The following is a 23,549-nucleotide window of genomic DNA, read 5'->3' as shown; positions in this document are numbered from 1 at the left end:
GTAATGTAGGTGCGTGCGTGCGCACATGCGCGTGTGGTAGGGCAAGTGTACACACGTGTATGTTTGTGCTAGTGTATGTGCGTAATGTGTCTGTACATGTTTGTTCAAGTGTACTCGTGTGTGTATGCGTGTATACTGTAAGTGTGTATACCGCACATGTGCATGTTTGCATGTGTGTGATCATGCACATGTACAGTATGATCGTGTGTACTGTGTGTGTGTGTGTGTGTTTGTGTGTTGGGGGGTGGGGGTTGCTAGGAGGAGTCATTGTTACTAGGGGTCTTCCCTGCTCCGTTGTTCAGAGCCGACTGGCTGCGGCTCTTGGTGGGGGTCCCACTGCCCGACCGGGAGAACTCTGTCAACTCATGGAGGGACGGCTCTCTGTACATAGCCACTACACACACACACACACACACACACACACACACACACACACACACACACACACACACACAAGACAAGAATAACAGACTGTTAAAATAATGTAAAGGAATGTAGAAACTGCAACACAGCCTCACTCCCTACACGTCGCATACTATGGACGCTTGGTCAGGTCTCATTGGCATGAATAGGGTCACTGGAGACCCCTTTTACAGAGCATGAAAGGAGACAATAATTACGCTAATGTATTCCAAGTGGTGGTTGGCCATACATGCGTGAAGAAATGTATTTCCTGTCCTAGTATGAGAATTGAAATAAAATTAAACATAACATACTGGGTGATAACAACAAATATTAGATGCATACAGTATATCATACTTATTGTGTAACGTAATGTTTTGGTTATTTACTATAACAATACACACACAGCAGTGATTCATCACACACACACATGCACACACGCACGTGCGCACACTCACTCACTCTCACACACACACGCGCGCACACACACGCTCACACACACACACACACACACACACACACACGCACTCACACAGCAAAACAAGTAGGCAGAAACCTCAGTCATATAATGTTTATTGATAAAAAACTTAGCTACTAAACATAAATTAATAAAAACCATACAATATAAATGAACCGCAATTATTCCCTATACCTGATTCGTAGTCCACCAGGGTTCTATACTAGCCCCCTCATTTTTACATGAGGGATATTTTCGCTGAAAATAGCTGACCCACAGTGCTCACAACTTGTGGATTGGTTGTGAGCTATATGTGTTGCAATGTGAGACATGTTGTGAGCTTGTAGATCTGCTATTTTCACAGATGTTTCCTGAATGTTGTTCACCTGTAATGAAATGCCCTGAATCAAGGATACGTGAAGAAGGCGAGGACAGACGTTCTATACCATAGGATGTGTCACAGACGCACTGAGAGGCGAGCTGGAGCTGGAAGTTTAATGGAATGCAACCCTCAATACAAAACAAAATGAGAGTAGCAGTAGCACCTGATATTTTATAAAAACATTAGACAACCGACCAGCTGCCTATACCGTAGCTACAAAAATGCGCCAACCATAACAACTAGCGCCCCCCAACAAAATACCCTCAAAAAAGGGGACAGCTTAAAAAATACATCTCCCTGACGCAGTGTGTTTTGGTGAACAGGCCGGTGATGGCTGGAACGAGGGTCCGTTTCTTTCCTCCTCCGGTGCTTCTGGCACGAAGCAGAACCCTCCGTACTCCTTTCTGATGGAGGTGGTCTAATGACCCGAGCAGCCTTTCCGTCTTTGTCACTGTCCTCCCCATCAGAACGTAGATGTGCAGTTGTTGTGGTTGGCTGCAAAGAGCTTTTGTCTGTCCTCACAGCTTCAACCTTGGTCTCCGGCAACTGTCAAATATAGAACCCACAGAAATCATCCACTGAAATAGGATCACAAAAGATGGAAGGAAAAATAATCTCTTTTTAACAATTACATAACTTACCCGTGTCGTCCTCTGTTGACACTGCATAGTAGCTGTGATCTCTGTGATGTTTTCGCTCTCCCTTTCCAGTTGCGCCAACTCCGCCAAGATACGATTACTACACGTTGACTGAAAAAACGTCTTGCAGGTTTCTAAAATACAAGAAAAACATAGTATGATTTTATTTTTTGTATTACAATGAATAGGAAATTCAATCTATGTTTATCTATGTATAGTTGGTTCTCTGTGTGTGCGTGCGTGTGTGTGTGCATGCGTGCATGTTTGTGTGAATTTTTTGTTTATATCTTTGGCAGCCTAGGGCACAAGTTGGTTGTTGTGAGGGGCTTTCAAATGGCCGGCCTCTCCAAAAGGAGGGCCAAACAGTTAGCTCAATCTTGTTAAAAAGAGAAACCGTTTTAAGAATCCTATAGTCATAGTTTTGTTTTTGTTATGTCAAACAGAACAATGTGTGATTTGATTTGTTCAGTGGTAGAAGAAATACTCAGATTTTATGTAAAGATGAGATGTAGTAGAGTAGGAGTATAAGTATCGAAAAATAAGTAAGTAAAGTAATACCTTAAAATCTTACTTAAATACAGTACTTGAGTAATCTCTCTACTCACTGTAGGTACATTCCACAATTGGAGCTATCCATATTTCTGAAATAAAACAGGAAATGTTTGCATTAACACAAAGATAAAAAAAGAGGAAGTGTAAACTCAATACATACTGAGCAATTGTTTTCTTCTTAAAAAAAACATTTGACAACTCTGGAGACATGTAACTGATTAATGCAAATTCTGTCATCAGTTCATTTGCAAAAACAAACGTTACAGTTGTTCCTTAATTAAGGAGCTCCAGGTAAACTAATACATTAATTAGCTTAATCCATAGAATTATAATCTTATATTCTTGTAATACTAATACAATACAATGTAGCCTACAAACAATTTAGAAATACATAATGTATGCTAGCAGCTTACCTTAAACTTTTGAAAGTTGTTGATCCAGTCAAGTCATTTGAGTCAAATGATTTTCATCTGGCTTCCGGTTAAAGGGGTAATTCACTTTAACACTTCTAGGGTCATTTGAACGCCCATTTGGGTTTTTGTAAGCACCCAAGACAGTTTTTTAAGTTGCTTGATTCAATATTTAGATAATAAATATTTTTTTTTTAATCAGATCCACCCTCCTTTTATAAGCCCAGTGAACTTCAAACTCCATTTTGAAAACACACGTCCCTGGTTCTGGTGACTGATATTGTCCTCCTAATGTGTGAGGGGGCAGTGTTATTTATTTATTTTCAATTACTTTTAAAATTGTTTTAACTGAAAGAAATGTAAGCGAAAAACGAATGCGGCACTCTGGTGTCAGGAGGACAACCTGCAGTCAACATGACCAGTTGCAGATTGTGGACTGCAGGAGGCCAAAGCGAGAGCACGCGCCTATCTTCATCCAAGGTGTTGATATGGAAGTTTCTCTGCGTAGTGCGTACTACACATGATGAGGATCTCATTCTCAAGCGAGGCACGCACACCACGCACGTGGTGAAAAAGGCTCAGCAGCGGCTGTACTGGATCCGTTGTCTGAAGACGTTTGGAGTCTAGTTAGTACCCTGCGTCCTCAAGCTCTTCTACAATAGCTCCATCGAAAGTGTCCTGTTAGGCTGTGTCCCTACATGGTTTGGGAAACCGAACTACCCAGACGTATGTACATATGTCCCGTACTTGTTACACTGGTCTCATGAACTGCACACTACTTTTTGTTGATTGTTTGACCTGTTTCTATCCTGCATTTTCTTTTCACCTGCTCTTGCTCTATCTCTATCGTTCTCACGAAAAACTACAACATGATGGAGCGTGCACGGAAAAAAGAATTTCACCCACTTCAGATATGACAATATATTCAAATGAATCAGTGCTGGTGAAAGGAAACGGATGCTAGCACAGCTTTTGGGCTCTAGATGGCTCTCTATTCATTTTTCAAGGTGAGGTTTCTTGTTTTGGGCTTATTTTTGGAGGTGAGGTTTCTTATTTTTCTCGCGAGAGTTGGCAACACTGAAGTAAAGCTGTACGAACCACTGTTCTAAGAGACAGTCTTTGAATTCAGCATCTCAACTCCTATAATTTACAAAATACTTCTGTTACTTTTAATTATGAGATTATTGTGGCCTTTCTAAGCAAGCCACACGTTATCCTTCACTGTTTTTTATTATTTATTTTCCTGTATTCCGCCCTTTTTTTGACACCTATCTACCTTCATACTTTTAGCTAGAAACTCTGTTCCAACTGTAAAATGTTTATTATTTGTATTTGTGATGTATATTTTTAGATGTTTAACTTTTAGACACCAAAAAAATATAATATATAGTTTGAATGGCAAAATGCCATTTAGCCAACAGTGGAGCCAGATGAAATCATAAAAATGTTCACACATTTTTGTAAAGTCTATACACCATGAATCTTTACCGTCCATATATATTCTATATATCAAGATGTAACAACAAATCTGCTGAATGCTAAGATGTAATTATCTAAGCTGTGCAATTGATACTCTTATATAAATTTAGATCCTGTGTCTGGTTTGAGATGACCTTTGACACGATTCTGTTTCTGTTTTGACAAAAATTTAAATTTCTCCCCTGAGCAAGCAGGAAGGCTCCATTAGCTCAGTGGTAAATGAAAAACTGGGGACCCGGGTTCAAATCCGGGATAGAACAGTAAAGTTACATAGTGCAGCTTTAACACTATCAATATACTTTCAACACTCTTAAAATAACAATACTTAAAACTACCAACACTACTAATACGTAACACTAGCAACACTCTTAAAAATAACAATACTTAAAACTACCAACACTACTAATACGTAACACTAGCAACACTCTTAAAAATAACAATACTTAAAACTACCAACACTACTAATACGTAACACTATCAACACTCTTAAAAATAACAATACTTAAAACTACCAACACTACTAATACGTAACACTATCAACACTCTTAAAAATAACAATACTTAAAACTACTAGTACTTTACACTATCAATACTTAACACTATCAATACTTAACACTATCAACACTCTTAAATAACAATACTTAAAACTACCAACACTACTAGTACTTAACACTATCAATACTTAACACTATCAATACTTAACACTATCAACACTCTTAAAAATAACAATACTTAAAACTACCAACACTACTAATACTTAACACTATCAATACTTAACACTATCAATATATCAGATACTATCAATCTTAAGATGCGTTTCCACCAAAAGATAAAATATTTATTTGAGCGACGTGATTACATACAAACTCAATGCAAACAAACTTGCATCGAGCAACTGAGGCGATGCTCCCAACCTCCCCCCTCAATGATGACCGGAGTGGAGCGACTCAAGCGACTAGAACGATATTTTATCTTTTGGTGGGAAGTTGGGAACGCACTATCAATATAGTATAAATACTTAACACTATCAACACTCTTAAAAGTACTATTGATACTTATCAACACTTCACAACATTCTTAACACTAGCAACATTCTTACATTCTGGTTACCAACACAACGAGCCCTGCACACTGTTTCTTCAGGAAACGTTTTTTCTTATATTATATTATTAATAATATTATTATAAATGTTTTGTAAATAGCAGATCTACCAATGGCAGCTTGTAAATCGGCTATTTATGAATAAGCAAAGTATAAAATAGGGCTTAAATGCTCAACCCATACTTTATTACTGTATAAGTAAGAAGTAAGTAAGTAAGTAAGTAAGTAAGTAAGTCAGAGAGGCTTCCTGAACTCTTTCTCACTAGTGTTATTTATCTACTTGTGTGCCAGTGTCTCACACCAAACAGCTGATCTCACAACTCTTGTGAGCTTTCTCTCTTTCTCTCTCACCCTCACCCCATTCTCTCTGTCTGTCTTTCTCTCTCCCTCTTGCTGTCTCTCTCTCTCTCTCTCTCTCTCTCTCTGTTCTATGGTTTGGTTGCTGTAATAATATGAGCTGAATTGGAAAGATGTGGTTTTAATAAAGAGCTTTAAAATTCATAGGCATCCGTCCGTCAGATGGATCGCTGAATTGCGCCCGAGTGGTCAGGTTTTCTTGCAGCGGCGGCTGTGGCTGGACAGCCCCGCTCCGGAGTGGCAGTCTTTAGTGCAGTTGGCGCAGACAAAACGAGAGGGGACTGGCACAGGAGTGGGGGCTGCTTCACGCAGTTTCCTCTTCTGTCTCTTCGCCTGCAGCAAGGAGATGTGCCTTTCCTCGGCACGGCGAGTTCCTGCAGCGACAGTCTGCCTCCAAACGCCACAGTCTTTTGCAGCTTCCTCCCAGTTGTTGTGGTCAATGCCTGCCTGCTTCATATCACGTTTGCAAACGTCCTTGAAGCACAAGTGTGGGCGACCAAGAGGTCTGGAGCCTGTTGACAGTTCACCATACAGGATGGCTCTGGGGAGCCGGCTGGGGTCCATCCTGTGGACTGGCTCAGCATGGTGAACATGCTGGTGGAGTGAGCACGTTCCAGGACTTCTGTGTTGGGAACTTTATCGTGCCAAGAGATTCCCAGGATGCGGCGTAGACAACGCAGGTGGAAGCTGTTAAGCCGTTTCTCATGTCTGGTGTACGTGGTCCAGGCCTCGCTGCCATACATCAGGGTGCTGACGATGCAGGCTTGGTAGACCTGGAGTTTTGTGCGCACAGATAGATGGTTGTTTGACCATGCTCTTTGTGTCAGCCTGGCCATCACTGTGGCGGCTCTCGCAAGACTGGTGCTCAGTTCTGTGTCGAGTGAAAGGTCTGATTGTCAATGGAGATGGAGAGTGGATTTTCAACATCTTGTCCCATGACGTTGGTCGTCTTTATGCTGATGGTAAGACCAAACTCCTTGCAAGCAGATGTCTCTTATTCTCTCTCTGTCTGTCTGTCTGTCTTCTGTCTGTCTGTCTGTCTGTCTGTGTCTCTCTCTCTCTCTCTCTCTCTCTCTCTCTCTCTCTCTGTCTCTTTTTCCCTCAGTGAGGCTTTAATGGCATGGGAAACATAATTGTGAAATAAAACAAAACTAAGAAATGCATTGTTAAAATATAATAAAATAAATTAGTAATAGCAGATTTGTTCACATTGCAACTTTGCAATCAAATCAATGTATATTACGTAAATACATTTAGCAAAAACAACTAGCTTAAACAAAATCTCTATCTGTCTCTCCCATGTCCCCCTTTGTTTTTTCTCACTCGCTGACGCACGCACGCACGCACGCACGCACGCACGCACGCACGCACGCACGCACGCACGCACGCACGCGCACACGCACACACACACACACACAGACGTAGACACACAGACGCGTGCACACGCAGACACACACACAAACAGGCCAATTACATGTGAACGGTCAAGGCCCCAGGAGAAGCTTAGCAGAAGTATACAGTTGTATTTTAACTGTATACACAGTTTTCTATGTAGATGTCTTTGTAAAGTACATTTCCGCAGACATCCAATAACATCCAGTCAAGATGCTATACTGACTGGGAATATGCATGCTCCATAGTTTCACATTTATGCTTTGTATCATGCAGTGTTACATTATTTTCTAAAGATATATATCATTTCAAAAATATATCAAAAACATTGGAATTGAGGCACACACTGGAGTGATGCAGTGGTAAAGTAACTGCCCACCACCACGGAGGTTGTGGGTTCAAATCCACCATGGTGCATCTGGCTATGTCGAGTGCCTACACAAACATAATTGGCCCATGTTCAGGGGAGGGACGCCGGACGGGTGGGGTGATATTTGTCACTGCACAATCCTACGGGCTGGGATGGCACCTGTCAGCAAGGAGTGTTTGGTGGGAGGAGTAAGACGAAGGCTCTACGTCCTCCCGGTGGGGGCTCCTCACTGGCAGGTGAGTCAGTAGGATTCAACAGCAGTGTGACAACACAGAAATGTGTGTGGGAAGGAGACAATTGGCATAATGGCGAAAGAGGGGTAAAAAAGCAACAAAGTTGGAACAGTAAGGATTTTGTGTCTCTTGTCAAATTGTTTAGCTAACAGTTTTCGGTTTTGCCTTTTTCTACCTCTGGTATCATTCAAATCAAGATTATTTTCACCTTTGAGTGGTTTGGGAATGAAGTGTGCGGAAGCTTTGTTCTTCTTCACGTGATTTCCCTTCATGATTCCACCTTCCTTGTTGAGACCCAGGTACCAGGCGCGCCCCGAGGCCTGCTGTCGGTACAGCATGGAGGAGTAGGTCACGTAGTAGTTCTCAAACACAGACTCCTTGAACTTGCACTCTGGGGTGAAATGCTCCTGGAAGGAGAAGAGGGAGAAGTGGGGGTGGGAAGGGGGGGCAGGGTTTTGTTGGCGAGTGAAAGTAGGAGAGAGACAGACAGAGAAATGAGGGGAGTTAACCAGAGAAGAGAGTAGCCAAGAATGAGAATGAGAGAGAGAGAGAGGACGTGGCTGTTCTTACAATTACATGCATAATGAGAATGAGAGAGAGGACGTGGCTGTTCTTACAATTACATGCATACAAAATGTGCCTTCGTGCCTCCATCCTTCTCAGATCTGGAACTGAGACCGGCAAACTCGGTATACCATCTTTTAATTCTCTTCTCAAAACATACTTGAATGAGAGAGCCTTTTTTATGATCCTTTTACCATTTCTCCTACTTGTTTTATTAGTGTTTTATTAGTGTATCTCATGTCTAACCACGGTATTGTATTTCTTTTATGTTGGGAGGGAGGCTGGCATCGACTTTAGGATAAGGTGAGACGCTCAGTCATCCGTGACAGACTCGGTGTAGAGACTTGAACTGCTCTGTTGCATAGAAAGGTGCCAGCTGAGGTGGTCCTGGCATTTAGTAAGGATGCCTCCCTCTCGTCTCACAAAGGGAGGTCTTCCAGGCTCATCCAGCTAGAAGGAGACACACAGGGCAGACCGAAGAAGACTAGGTGGGGGGATTATATCGCCTGCCTGGGAACACTGCAGGATGCCCCAGTTAGAGCTGGCTAATGTGGTCGAGGAAAGTATGCTGTAACAGCTACCTATAGTGTACGACCCCACTTTGGATGCGTGGTAGATAAAGGATGGATGCATCGTCTTGCATTGTGTGCAAGTGTACGTTTTGCTGTGTATGTTGAACCTTTTATGACTGCGGTCAACCGCAGCTTAATGCAACATTAATGAAACATTTTACTGCAAACGACTTGGGGTTTATAAATGAATAACCTTCCATTACCCAGGACAACTGTTGCTATAAGCTTCATTGAAGCCTAAATGTATGTTACAAAGATTCAAGCATATTCTTGCAAAAAACTAATTCCGAAGCCTTACTATACTTTTATGTACATTGTACAGCGTATTTTAGGAATGCTTGTTTTTATGAATTTATCTTCGTTTTGCGCTGGTTTGGGGTTCTAGTTCCTTGCATTTATTATTATTATTGTTAAGAAGCTTTTTTTTAATATATATCATTTTTATCCCACGATTTTGTAACCCATTTTTCACCCCTGTGTCAATTATCTAATGTGATCCTGGGCTCTACACACCCTCCGCCAACCTAGTCCCCATATATGGGGGACATGGGGAGAGCAACGGACTTGAACTCATGCTTCCTTCATGCCTGAGTGTCCAAGTTGCTCCTTTACACCTGACAGGGGGGAGTTTCCCTGGTTGGACGTAACGCGTGGAAGGAACACGTTATTCCAACCAGTTCCTTTCCCCTCCATCAGGCGCCCCGGCTGGCCAGGGGGAGGCAGTTTAGAGACCAGGATTACTGCATGTTTTTTGTGAGGGTACCTACCCTAGGGGACACGGGGAGAACATGCAAACTCCACACAGAAAGGTCCTTTCGCCAACCCCGCCTCGGGTATGGGCACTGATGACGCGGAGGAGGAAACATGCCGCCAGCACCCACAGCGTCCCGAGCGGGAATCGATACCCAGGACATTCTAGCTGTGACTCGGCGACAGCACTACCAACTGTGCCACCGTGCCCCTGTTAAGAAGCTTTTTAATCAAGATTCACACACATTCTTAACTTAACGAAACCATTCCAACTAAAGCCTTTCCAAGAGATTCCAGCACCTGTATGCTCTGATAGATCCATGCAATCCTTTCTCCATTCATCTCTCTATCTGTCCCCTCACTCAATGACTCCCCAGACCAGGCTGTTCATCTATAACAGAATGAAGCTCACCAACTTCGGACCGCTGACATTTGCATTTCCTTATTCCTGCATCTCCATGGTAACAAGCTTCCTCCCCAGAATACCAACAAGCCCGCCGAGAGAAACCATTGCCCAGGTTGCCGAGGGAAAAAGAGAGAGTGGCACTGCTCTGTCTCTCTTTTTCGCTCTCTCTCTCGTTCAGTCATCCACTATGTCTGTACAAATTATATGTGAAGGATTTGTTGGTCATTGTGTGTGTGCGTGTGCGTGTGCGTGCGCGCGCGCGCGTGTGTGTGTGTGTGCGATCTTAAACGAGATTCGCCGTTGTGTGCCTGAAGGCAAAGAAATGGAGAGGGAGAGAGAGAGAATGTGCCTGCGTGCGTGCGTGTCAGATAACAACACTGAAGAACATCAATATCCTGACTGAAGCCAACAGCCCCTGCATCACAACAACAACTACTAATCACCTGCCAGAGGATTTATAGGGCTATACAATGCATGCACTTTGCCTTACGCCATCTTGTCTGGCCAGTTAACTGTGTGTGTGTGTGTGTGTGTGTGTGTGTGTGTGTGTGTGTGTGTGTGTGTGTGTGTGTGTGTGTGTGTGTGTGTGTGTGTGTGTGTGTGTGTGTGTGTGTGTGTGTGTGTGTGTGTGTGTGTGTGCGCGCACACACACGCGCGCGCGGTGATGATAAGAGCTTCCATCCCTTTGTATAAATGACAGTACTGAACATACCTTATGACAAACTACGTTTTTGGACGTTTGTTAAATTGTTTATAGACTTAAGACTTTCATGATTTTAAAACAATGTTTCCCAATTCACAGAGGAAGTATATTTTATTTTTGGAGATAGTGAATTTAAGGGTAGAGGAGAACTAACAGCAGTCATCCCCCATGAGTATCTTGAAGTCAGGCTTATGGGCTTATCGTTGCTGTTGAGCAGAAACCTTGTATGTCCTCCTCCACAAATGCATTACATTGTAGACAAAAGTGAAAGTGGTTAAGTCTGTCTGGGGGTTTTATAAATATTTAATCAATGAAAAGTATTAACAAGAGCTTATGACTAAATAATAACTACATTGGGTCCATTGGAACACAGGTTCCTTTTTTTCCCCATTTACTAAAAAAATAATGGTCTTGGACAACGAGGCTTATGCTGAAGCATGAAGCTAATCGATGGATCCCCACGAGGTGGTAATAGAAAGCATGTCCAACACAAACATCCCAAGGGGACCGGCGCCGTTTGAGCAATGGCCCAACTTACATGCCATGTCACCAGTGCAATCTCTATTTCTGAAAAACGCAATTTCTCACAAATAGTTTGTTAATGAACAACGATCAATATACAAGTAAGTCAATTAGCCCTTCGCTAAACCCCACCCCAAAAGCGATTGTCCAATGCTAATCCCAATAGTTTAGCAACCGTTGCTAAGGATGGCAAGCTTTCGTCACCTCTTAGCTGTCAGTGTTATTTTTGCATGGCTGTGTTGTTGAACACATACACAGCTTAACGTCGGGTAAGTTACACGACGCACCCAGGTGATGGCAATAATACTAATCACTGTAGTCTTACCGTGCAACATGAAAACTCCTGTTGGACATGTTTCTCCCTCTAATATTTCCTTGTATTTCTAGTTTATTGAAATAATGTCATGCACATTAGTCCAAGACATTTTTAAGCTCTTGCTACTTAAATGTTCGATTATTTAAATGGAGAAATCCCGTCATTTAATATGCATCTCAATGACAGCTTGCAATTGCAGAGTGGAGTGGGTGGGGCTTAGCGAAGGGCTAATTGGTCGGTGGCTTATTTTCATATTCTTTTCTTTTCAAAATCTTTCAATAACAGAAATCTCAGGGGCAGGTAAATAATGAAAAGACTATGTTGCTGAGCAACACATGCCCCTCCCAGACAAAAAAACATTTTCGCCCCTTCACGTCCCAATTTACAGCACCATCAGCGGGATGCACACGCAGATTAGACACACCAACGGACCGACATGCGGAAATGCGGTTGGACATGCGGTCGAACATGCACTGCTCCCGTGCTTGCGTTTAGGGTTTGAGGTAGGTTGTCGGTCTAATGACAGTCGGACCAATAGTATGTCTAAACTAAAGCCTGTACCCAGCTCCATGCAGTACTTACATTTTTGTTTCTAAATCAAAAGCTCTCCATGTTTAAAGGTGTAGGGAAACGGAAATGGTGGGCATTTTATTTTGAAGTATCGGACGGTTTCCGCTTGAAACACTGCTCTGAAGTTTCTGAACCAATCAGAGCGTCACATCCCTTCAGCGATGGGACGGTAGCTAGGGGCGGTAGCTATGCTATACGCAGGACGCATGGAGTGTGTTTGTTTACAAGTCAGATAGTCGGCTAGCTGTACCAGTTTACTGTTATGTGGCTTATTTCTACCCTATAATGTTTTCAGATACATATTTTAGCGTGATGATTAAGTTGAAACCGAGTAATACACTGTCTGGATGGTATCTTGAATGGGAATAAAAACGGAGGATTTCTGTAATCAGTAGCAGCTGTGTTGGACAGTGTTGGACGGACGCGCAGATATGAGGAATCAAACGGGCGAGCTTTTATTGGCTTTTATCGATGTGGGCCTCGACACGTCATCACGCAGTACGTTTACGTTTTCGTTTTCAGGAAGTAATTACAATTAGATTTTTATGGACTTTTGATATAAAAATACACAAATTAAAATGTACCCATTTTTTTGGCATCCATTGTTAGGTATGCTCATATGATGACCACGGATGTGGTCTAAAAGTGTGAACATATTTTTCATTTCACTACTCCTTTAAAGTGTAGATGATGATGATGGGTGTACACTATACAGTATAAGCCTGTACTACTAATATGTGCTGTGTGCGTGCATGTGCGTGCGTGTGTGCGTGCATGTGCGTGCGTGTGTGTGTGTACCTACAGAGGTGTAGACAAAACCCTCGTTGTTCATGGCCAGGTAAAGTTTGGTCTGGACGCCCTGGATGGCCACCACTCGCAGACCCACAGGGATCAGGTTGAACACAGCTACACACACACACACACACACACGCGCACACACGCACACACGCGCACACACGCGCACACACACACACACACACACACACACACACACACACACACACACACACACACACACACACACACACACACACACACACACGAACATGGAGCATGGAAAGAACATGGACACACACAGCAAACACAACAAGTGCACTCATGCACAGCCACACATACAACATAACACACAAACATGTGTAGACACACACGCACACACGCAGACCAAACACACAGGGAGGCAAAGAGAAAATGCATCATCAATATCAATGTAGCATAAGTGGTGACAGTTCCAACACAGAAAAGGTCTTCTTCCAAAGCTGTTCAGACCTGCAGTGAAGTCAAGGTTTAGTGGTACATCACATGTAAGTCAGAATGATATGATGTAAGTTCAGACATTAGGATTAGGCCCACTGTATCTTTTTAATAGCAATTTAGCAGAGTAAAGCAACAATAATGGAAATCAAAACAAAAATATCTTCTTTACAGAAAACACAGCCATGCACAAATGGTTCCTGCCTATATGGGCGTATCGGGTTTGTCTGAGTCAGAGTGACATGGCCGATGGTCCTATGGTAGTACAGTATCTTGTTTGTTTATCCTATGTCTGAGTCAGAGTGACATGGCCAAGGCCCGTCCGTCCGCCTACCCGTCCGTCTGCCTGCCCTCCCATTAGGCAATTTTAACAAATGAGTGCCGCCTGCTGGACGAAAGCAGTATGGAGCTTGGGTGCCGGTGATTTCAGGCTATTCCACTATGACGCGCGTCCGCTTTTGGCTTCCATCTTGGATGCTAAAGCATAGCATCAATGCTAGCGAGCTAAAATGAGGTCCATCCTTGCTCTACAAAATGCCAATGTTCCCATCGCGCCCTGGATAATCAGAAAAGACCCCCGAACATCGCTGATTAGTTCAAAACCACGGACAGCGCATTAGTTTCAGAGACAGAAGCTAATGTGGTTGGTCATACAGAAAGGGTGTGGGCGGGGCCCTAGCAACAGTGCACAGCAACCGGAGCGGTTAAAAAAATGGAAACTAGTATTATAGCGATATCAAACGCCTCAAGACGAGCCTACTCGTCAAAAGCGCCCCGCACACAAATTAATTTAATTAATTAATCAGGACCAGTATACCTGTCAACGGGATCAAATGTGTTAATACAGGATATTTACTAAATACTGTATAAGGGCAGCAAACCGTTTGTGCTACACCTCCTTATTAATTCGGATTTGGAATTTATCCAGTGCCAGTGAGGATAAAAAATATATTCACTGAATTCACCATTCAAATTAGATAAAAACTATGGTCTGTTTTAAACTCCATTTCATTGCATAAAGGTGTAGGACACAATTTATTGCGACAGAAGGTCGCAGTTAACTATGGAATCGCGCTTTTCCCGTCAGTGTGTCTTACTGGTAGCTGTAACCCATAATGAAAACAAAATAAAGGGAAACTCTGCTTCCCTTTATTTTTTCTTCATTATACTCCACTTAAGTTATACCTCACTTAAGTTTTTTCAGCAGATGAGCTGTGTTATTAGCTGTAACCCATTAAATCCAATCAATGTATAGAAGCCTATCAGTTGCATATATTAATAGCTGGGTCTGAATTCGTCCAAAATCAACAAGATCGTGCACTTGGTGACAAGTTTTTGATTTTTGGTATGATGGTAGGTATGGTTATAAGGTTTTCAAAAACCATCGCAAACGAGTTGGGAGCGCCCCCTAGTGGCCTGTTTGCAATGAATCTAATATTAAATGGGTCAGTATATGGCTAAAAATCTAAATAATTGATAAAAGAGATTTTCCAATGGATTCTATTAGTATTGGGTGTGCTAAATAACATACTAAAAAATTAGGAAAAAATAACTTCTGGAAAGGCATCATTTTCAAGATGGCGTCCACGATGGCTGCCAGGAGCTTAAAATGCCTATAAACTGGGATTTAATACATAACAAATCATAACAATTATACTCTTGGTGACAAGTTTTTGATTTTTGGCATGATGTTAGGTATGGGTATAAGGTTTTCAAAAACCATCGCAAACGAGTTGGGAGCGCCCCCTAGTGGTCTGTTTGCAATGAATCTAATATCAAATGGGCCAGTATATGGTTAAAAACCATAATAATTGATAAAAGAGACTTTTCAATGGATTCTATTAGTATTGGGTGTGCTAAATAACATACTAAAGAATTAGGAAAAAATTACGTCTGGAAAGGCATCATTTTCAAGATTGCGTCCACAATAGCTGCAAAATGCCTATAAAGCTGGGATTTAATATGTAAAAGAAAAACCAAAAGAATTGATAAAATATATTTTCCAATGGATTCTATTAGTATTGGGTATGCTAAATAACATTCAAATTTTGGGTGAAAATAACTTCTGGAAAGGCATAATTTTCAAGATGGCGTCCACGGTGGCATCAGTAAGCTTAAAATGCCTATAAACTGGGATTTAATACATACAAAATCATAACAATTATGCACGTGGTGACAAGTTTTAGATATTTGGCATGATGTTAGGTATGGGCATAATGTTTTCAAAAACCATCGCAAACAAGTTGGTTTCGCCCCCTAGTGGTCTGTTTGCAATGAATCCAATGCTGGCCTATTTAACATTGGATTCATTGCAAACATACCAGGCAGGCACTGTGCAGTGAATTAAGGTTGAATGCTCTCAAAGTGGGGTCCAGGGACTGTCCGGGTTCCTTGAAGGGGTTCTAAATGGCCCGTTACAAGTCTGTAACTCTGACAGTATACAAATAGTCACCAAATGGTCTCTAACGGCCGGGTCCATTTGGTTCCATTTGTATACTTATCTTTGAAAATGAGAAACGTTTGAGAACCCCTGGTTTAATCATGAATTGCATGTAGTCTCTGTAACGATTCTGGTGGAGAAGGCAGATGTGTTCTGTTACACTCAATTAGTCCACCATGTACTCTGTCATGACTGGCTAGATGGAGAATGAATTGGATTATCCTTTCAAATCCACTCAAGGCAGTATGAATATATCATGGTGGAGTAACATGATAAGATGTTCGATAAGATGTTCATTGTGTGGGTGATTGCATAACATGTCACTTTCAGGCTCTGGCGTATTCTGTTTTTTCCACAGACTCGCTTGTTATGCTCATCACCTGCTTCGAATGCAAGACCATGCAATGGAGCAAGTAGGCTCTACTGGAGCCTACTGGCTGCGATTAAGAAATCGCGGAAGTGAAATTACTGCCGCCGAAGCGAAAACATTGTGAAACTGACTTACATGGACGGTTAAAACCGAGGTTAGGGTTAGGGGAGTTACATTGCCGGTTAAGACTGATGAGGTTAGGGTTAGAGTTAGGTTTGGCTGACAACAACAACAAGGTCTCCACTCCAGTAGAGACTACTGGCTCCATTAAATGGGCTTGATAAGTAACCTACTGATTGCATTAGTAGTCATGATGCCACCTGTGCATTGGAGGCTGAACAGTCACTACGTGATTTCTTATCACAAAATATGCATGCGTATATTGTGAACGTGTACAGGTGTACAGGTGTGTGTGTGTGTGTGTGTGTGTGTGTGTGTGTGTGTGTGTGTGTGTGTGTGTGTGTGTGTGTGTGTGTGTGTGTGTGTGTGTGTGTGTGTGTGTGTGTGTGTGTGTGTGTGTGTGTGTGTCATTCAACCAAACTTCAACATTCACACCCCTGCATGCATGCAAAGGTGCTCACAGTGGACAGACACACAGACACACACACACACACACACACACACACTGGCATGCAGGCATTACGCACTCATACACTTGTGGAATGATTTCTATGTATTCATTATTCTGTTGTTTAATTTCAATTGCATGCAAATGTGCACTGTTTTGATATTCTGCAAAGCAAACACTCTTGGCAGCTGGGCTAAAGCGGTCCAAAGGTTAACCAAATTACTATTAATTATCATATTTGTTCTTGATGAATGTGTTGTGCCATTTGGAGCGATGCTTAATCACTCCCCCGGGTTGCATGACATTTCCGTTGTCTACACAAAATGGTACATGAATATGAAAGTAATCCCCATCAGTGATGGAGTAGCCATTCAATAAAATAACAGCTAGACCAGCAGTAATTACATGTCCTGCCGAAGTGCCTTGACCTCTTGACAAATGTAAAACAAATCCGAGGGAGGACATTCGGGTTAACGACCTACGCTGCTTATAAGAACCAGTCTGTTGTGTAGTTACTGACATGTATTTACAGCCCGGCCCCTCACTGTAAATTGCTCTAAATGTGTTAAATATGTTTTCAATATATAAGTTGTATCACATTTTTGTACCAGCTTTTTGTGTATGTTCACAAACTTTGTCCTACACAAACATTAAATTCCCTTTGACAATGAATGGATAATTTTACGTCATATAGTGTCTGAGCAAATAGGCATAGTGTCCATTTTACGTCATGATGATGTATACGATGATAAGAGCGTCCCTCACTTCACACGGGTGTGAGTTTTACAATAGGAAGACACCTTATCAAATCACTTCTATTCCTTCTCAAAAGCTGTCCTACATGGGTCACAGCTCATAGCTTGTAATTGAAGCATGGTGAAATACTTCCCTCCGGCAGTGGCTGTGTTCAGGGTGCTTTATTGGATTGAAGACATTTCATTTTACTCAGGGATTTATTGTCTGGAGGTCTGATGCAAGGACTGGCAGTATTTGCAACAGCTAAAATGGAGCAGATAATTAATGATTAATAATAATAATAATAATAATAATTGTGTCTGCTTTAGTTGTTCTTGGGGTGTTGGCCAAGTACATTTGCACATACCGAGAATTTGTCCTCATTGCATTTAACCAATCTTAACTAAACAGAGAAACTATTGAACTGTCTTGCACCCGGACACTTCAATGAGGATGAGCCGGGGATCGAACCGGTTCGCAAATGTACGCTCTACCTCCTGGCTCAGCTCACTGCCGTCCGTAGCTCAAATCTAGTGCTGCAAAGGGTTTGTCTACATACATTCAAAATTCTTAGAAACATTAACATAGCTAAAATGGCTACTTCTAGAAATGCAAGTGCAAGCAAAGAAGATAACACCACATTTAAAAACATAAGAAAAACTGTGTCAATCCTTCATGTGGACTGGAGGTATATGAGATTGTGGAGGATTCTGAGCCTTGTTCAAAGAGACTTAAGCAGGGCAGTATGTTGAGCCTGGGTGCCTGGGGCGCCGTACAACCCAACCAAAGTCATGTGGATATCCTAAAAATGTTAAGGGCTAACTGAAATTCTGCACAGTAAAGTATGGGCGGTATGTTTAAGGTACCAGGGTTTGACATACCACTGGTACTGTCTTCATCCTTGGTTCCGCTGACGGCTCCGTCAGGCTGCATCTGCAGCTGGAATCCCTGACGGCTGGATAGCCTGGTCACAATGCCCTTTAACTGGGGCTCTGAGAGGAGAGGAGAGAGAAGTCAGTTAAAAGCAGGACATTAGAGAGGCAGTCAGAAGAGACGGAAAATCAAGATGAGTTATACATACGTAGACAGGAGAGGATTCAAGGTTAAATAATTTAGTACCATTTGGATGAAACATTAATTTGTACTCAAGGTAGACAAAACAATACAATACAAATACACATCAGCCTAAACATAAAAAAAATCTCTAACAAGAGAAATAAAACACAAGTGCATGGTGCATTAAAAAACCCACTAGGGAACATGCGGTTAAATTAAGTTCATTGTGTGAACTGATGAGGAGGAGGAGTTGAGGGCCCTCACTGCCTCGGGATATGTGTTGTTAGGGAAACAAGTGCTGGAGCTCTGGTCTTGATGCTTCCGTAACCTTTTCCCGAAGAAAGGAGGACAAAGGGTTCATTGTCTGGATGAGAGAGGGGTCCCTGGTTATTTTCAGACCCATCCTTTAGAACGCAAGGTGTTGTAAATATCACAGATGCTTGGAAAATGAGACCAATGATGTTTGAAGCTGAGAGGAGAGGAGAAGAGAGGAGAGGAGCAGTATGTGTGTCCTTTCACTGCATGTCATGTGGTGTTATGGATCAAATCCAGCACTCTGCAGGAGAGCAGGAAGTGGCTGAGGAGAGCAGCTGTTTATGTTTCTGACATTTGGAAGCCTGCTGGCTGCTATACACCCATAACTCACTCCCACCCGTCACATGATACAGAGCAATGAAGGATAAATTGACAGCTAAATTGCCAGCTGACTGACAATGCTAGCCGCTTCATCTCCTCTGATATTGGTTTAGTTAAGAGTTATCACTTACACCTGCCAGTATCTGTCACATCTCCACGCAGCCACAGGTCATACGGTCAGAGCACTGAAATACGTGTTGCTGCGACAGTAATACAGATGATTCAGAGGTGATGTCTGCTATAGTGTTGCGTGTGGAACAGCACAGCCATGCAGTCGTCAAATTCCTTGCATGTGAACATAACCTGGTCAATATTTCTGATTCATGATTCTTGTCATTGTCTTTCACACTAATCTACATTCGTTGAAAGTGGGATGAAGCTGTGACGAATTCTAACAATTTGTGTGTACATGGCAATGGTGATGGCGAAGGAGATGATGGTACGGAAGTGGCTGAAGGTGATGTTGACTCTCTCGACTTTTCTTCTCCCCCCCCCCCCCCCTCTCTCTCAGACCTGGTGTTCATTGCGATGATGATAGGCCTAATGTTGGTATACTGTAAGTACATGGTGATGATAATGATGTTGATGTGCACAGACCTGGTGGTGGTGGTTATGGTGGTGATGATGATGATGATGGTGATGGATGTTGGTGGTGGCACTGGTGGTGGTGATGGTGAGTGATGGAGAGCCCCTTCCCCTCCCCCCCCATCCCCCCCTTCCACCAGACCTGGCGGTCGCTTTCTTTTCCGCTTCTTCCTCGGGCCGAAGAGCTTGACGCGCGAGAACAGGCTCAGTTTGCTGGGCTTCTCGGTGGTGCCTTTGGTGTTGTTCGGGCTGTTGTTGTTCGTGCCTCGGCAGGCGTTCCCCTTCTCCCGCTCTCTCGCCTGCCGCTTCTGCCGTATGATGGAGCTGGCGATAGCCGCTGCCCGAGACATGATGTCTCCTCCGGACGGTTCTGCTGGGTGATGTGGGTGCGAGGCTGGGTGAGGGTGTCTAAACCCACGTACGGCTCAGTGGGCATCACTCACTGGCCGCTGCTGCTGCAGTCTCGCGGTCGCAGATGTCCACGATAATTGTCCAGAAGACCGACGAGATGAATAATAATCCTCCATGGTTCGCTGTCCGGGGTCGGACGCCTCGTGAAAGTGGTTGAACAAAATCCGTGAATTCCTGCTGCTGCCTCGAGACGTTCCTTATTGCCTCGCTGGCTTTGGCACACACGTACACAAAAAAAACTCACATAGCCAGCGCCCGCGGGAGCGAACCAATTTTCTGTCCCAGCTCTGGTCCCGGGAGAGCGGGAGGTGTAGCTTATGTGTGGTGATGACCGACTGGATCAACAGATTCGTTAAAGTGGAGGTTGATCTCTGCAGCTGCTAGTGCTTGCGCGTCAGGCTGCACAGATCCACGCACCGCGCCGTCCGTGACAGAAATGCAGCTGTTTGTCAATGGAAACGGCGTCAAGCTGCGATCATGATGCAGCTGTGTGTCGTTCATAAGCTGCTGCAGCCCTCCCTGACTGTCCGCCACCCGAATAGTGGGCGGTGATGAGGGGGGGGGTCTCGTTTACACAGGGCAACCTGTAGTCCTCCTCGCTCCCGAAACACGTGGCATGATATTTACATGTTCGCCTGACTGTATACTGATTAACTGATACAGATGTTTATGATGATGTGGTGAGCACTGCATGCTGACTAGTGGGGGGGGGGGGGGGGGGGGAGGGGAGAGAGAGAGAGAGAGAGAGAGAGAGAGAATATTCGGTAATGAGTGAGGGTAAGAGATGGGAGAGAGATTGAGGGAGGAAGAGAAAGTGAGATTAAACAGGAGGGGTTGTAGGATGGGAAACTAATACAATTAAAGAGTAATTAAAAGGCGAGGGTGACGGAACACGAGAAATCCTGGAACAGAGTGAGTGAGAGGGAGAGGAGGGGCTTTCACATGTTGTTTTGGTGCAGAGGTTCAGAGGTTGTTGTAGCTGCAGAATGGAGCTATATGAGCTATACAGTAATAGAGGAGGTGGTATTTCATATTTGTAGCTGTAGCTACAAATGATGTGGACAGATGTCCTATAGCCTAACTACTACAGTATTATGATCACCTAACCCAGTGCGCTGCAACAGGACATGCAGGACGGACACCAATAGAACTGAACCATTCTCCCATATCGGTATCAACGTACAGAGCTCGGAGGGCAGTTGGACTAGATAACTGGCGTGGAGCCTGGAGGAGTCTTCTGAAACTTGGTTTCCCGATCTAAAATCGGCCAGTGAGAAGGACTGGAAGTAATTGCCTGCTCCTTCCCAGCCCAGACATAGACAGAGGGTTGAGAGGTCGTGACCTGTAGGCCTACGTGTCCTGTGTCTCTGTTCTGACCCACTACAGGAAGCTGTAGTGGGTCAGAAGTTGTGAGCTGACTTTAAATGAGTCAGTCTCACCCTCTGTTCAGGTGTACTTTTCCAAGTCATTGAGCTTCAGCTACTTGATTAAGAGTTCCTATAGTCTCCGATTCAATGTTTCTTATTGCTATATCTGGATCCAAAAGAAGACCATTGTGATCTTCTAATATTATGGCAACACATGTGTTATAGTGACATGGATCCACATTTCATGCTCAGAACATTTTTCTATCCATTCATCTATAGACACATTTTGTCCAATTGAATGGATAGAAAGCTTAGAATGTTAGAATTATGAAATGTGCTTATTTCAGAGGGAAACTGAACAAACATTAGAAATGTTTGGAAATGATTCTTGCTTGTGCCTTCCTTGGCAGGTTTTACTGTCAAAACAAGGTTTTCCACTTTTATCTTGACTTCTTGCATTGACTTTGATGCAGCACTGATAAATATGCATCTGGTTGTGCTGTCCTTGGAGCTGGGTAGCTCCTCCAGCATGGCTTTCCTTGAAGCCCACATGGTGGAAGGGAAAAGGTGAAAAGGGGGATCACGAAGTGAGATGGTGCATGGTCCACTTGATAGTCTCCCCACACAATGTGCTGCACAATGGTGGACACTAGACTAAGTACATTCACTTGATGAGTACTATACTTGAGTATTTGCATTTTTGGATACTTTCACTCCACTACATTTCAATAACAAATATTGTAGTTTTTATTCCATTACATAACTATTAACTACCCCTTCATTTTATTTTTAATGTAACCTTTATTTAACCAGTAAAGAAACACATTTTAGACATTTGGCCGGTTCACACAAGTGTGAACCGGCCATAGAATTACATGTCTTTGCCAAACCTAAAATATCTCAATAACTGATACAGTTAACGTAAGAAGCTTAGCATCCCACATGAATAAAATTCACAAAATGTACAAAAAATGTAAACTACAAACAGGCTATAAACATCCAAGCAGGAGCAAGTGTTGGTGCAGTACATTCAACGTGATCCTTTTAAAAAGGAAATTAGCGATGCCAGTTTCAGTCTGGTCTGCAGATTGTTCCACGACCAGGGACCAAACTAAAAAATATGTTCATCTATACTTTGATTGATTGATTGATTGATTGACTTGAGTATACTTTGTCCACCACTGGCATATCTATTACAACAGCAGATAATTCCTTCTTGGATGAGGGAGTACTTCAAATTCTCTAATTAGCTCAAGGACAGGAACCAGTTCACTGCAGCTTCTAAACAAATTAAAACACCAAAACATGTTTTTTTGTTTTGTTTTGTTTTTCTCTCCCCACATTTCCTCTTTAAAGCAAACATGCATGCAGAGTTCAACATTGAACTTGAGAACAAACTGCCCTCTGTATTTCAGGATTGTATCTCTTGCTTCTATACACATATACAGTATAAAGTAGCGGCAAATAAAGTGTGATCAGAACAGGCCTGCCTTTAGGAGTTGTTTCTTTTAACCTGAGAATGCACATGGACTCAAAAGTACAGTGGAACGTCAAAATAAAGTGAGGTGCCTTATGACAGCAATATTTTATCATGTTCACTTCATGTGAAGATCATACCACAATCAAAGCCAATATTCTCTTCTCTTGTGACTCAGATTCAGCTTTAACTGTGAAATCAATATCAAGGTTGAAATGGAGACTATTTTAAGCTCAGTGCCGTGTGGCAGGCAGCATTAATCTCAACGTCGCTATAAGTTTAATAGTTTCCCCTAAAAGGCTTACGGTCGCACAAAGGCCTACCTTTACTCTTACATCTAACTACAGATGGCGCACGCAGCAGGTCAACAACACCATGGTGTGTTGTCTCATGAAACTATATTTTTTCATGACTCGGTAGATTTTGCCATGCATGCCTTGCTGTTGCAGCAGTGTTGCTGAGACAGGGCGCGGCGTG

At 42.8% G+C, this 23,549-nt stretch overlaps 1 protein-coding gene across 1 annotated transcript; it reads right to left on the bottom strand.

The window, feature by feature from the left end:
• Positions 1–254: 254 nt before the first annotated feature.
• LOC306927886 (fibroblast growth factor 13-like) lies at positions 255–20,167 on the bottom strand (the record flags this gene model as incomplete). Its single annotated transcript, XM_079507768.1, has 5 exons — positions 255–394; positions 7,982–8,180; positions 12,979–13,082; positions 18,422–18,532; positions 19,960–20,167. 5 exons carry the CDS (start codon positions 20,165–20,167, stop codon positions 255–257), a joined length of 762 nt encoding a protein of 253 aa, XP_079363894.1.
• Between the last annotated feature and the right edge of the window lie 3,382 nt (positions 20,168–23,549).

Source organism: Electrona antarctica, assembly GCF_951216825.1.
Source record: "Electrona antarctica genome assembly, chromosome: 8".
NCBI lineage: Eukaryota > Metazoa > Chordata > Actinopteri > Myctophiformes > Myctophidae > Electrona > Electrona antarctica.
Note: the sequence above shows the minus strand (reverse complement) of the source record. Positions and strands in the feature narration are given on the sequence as shown.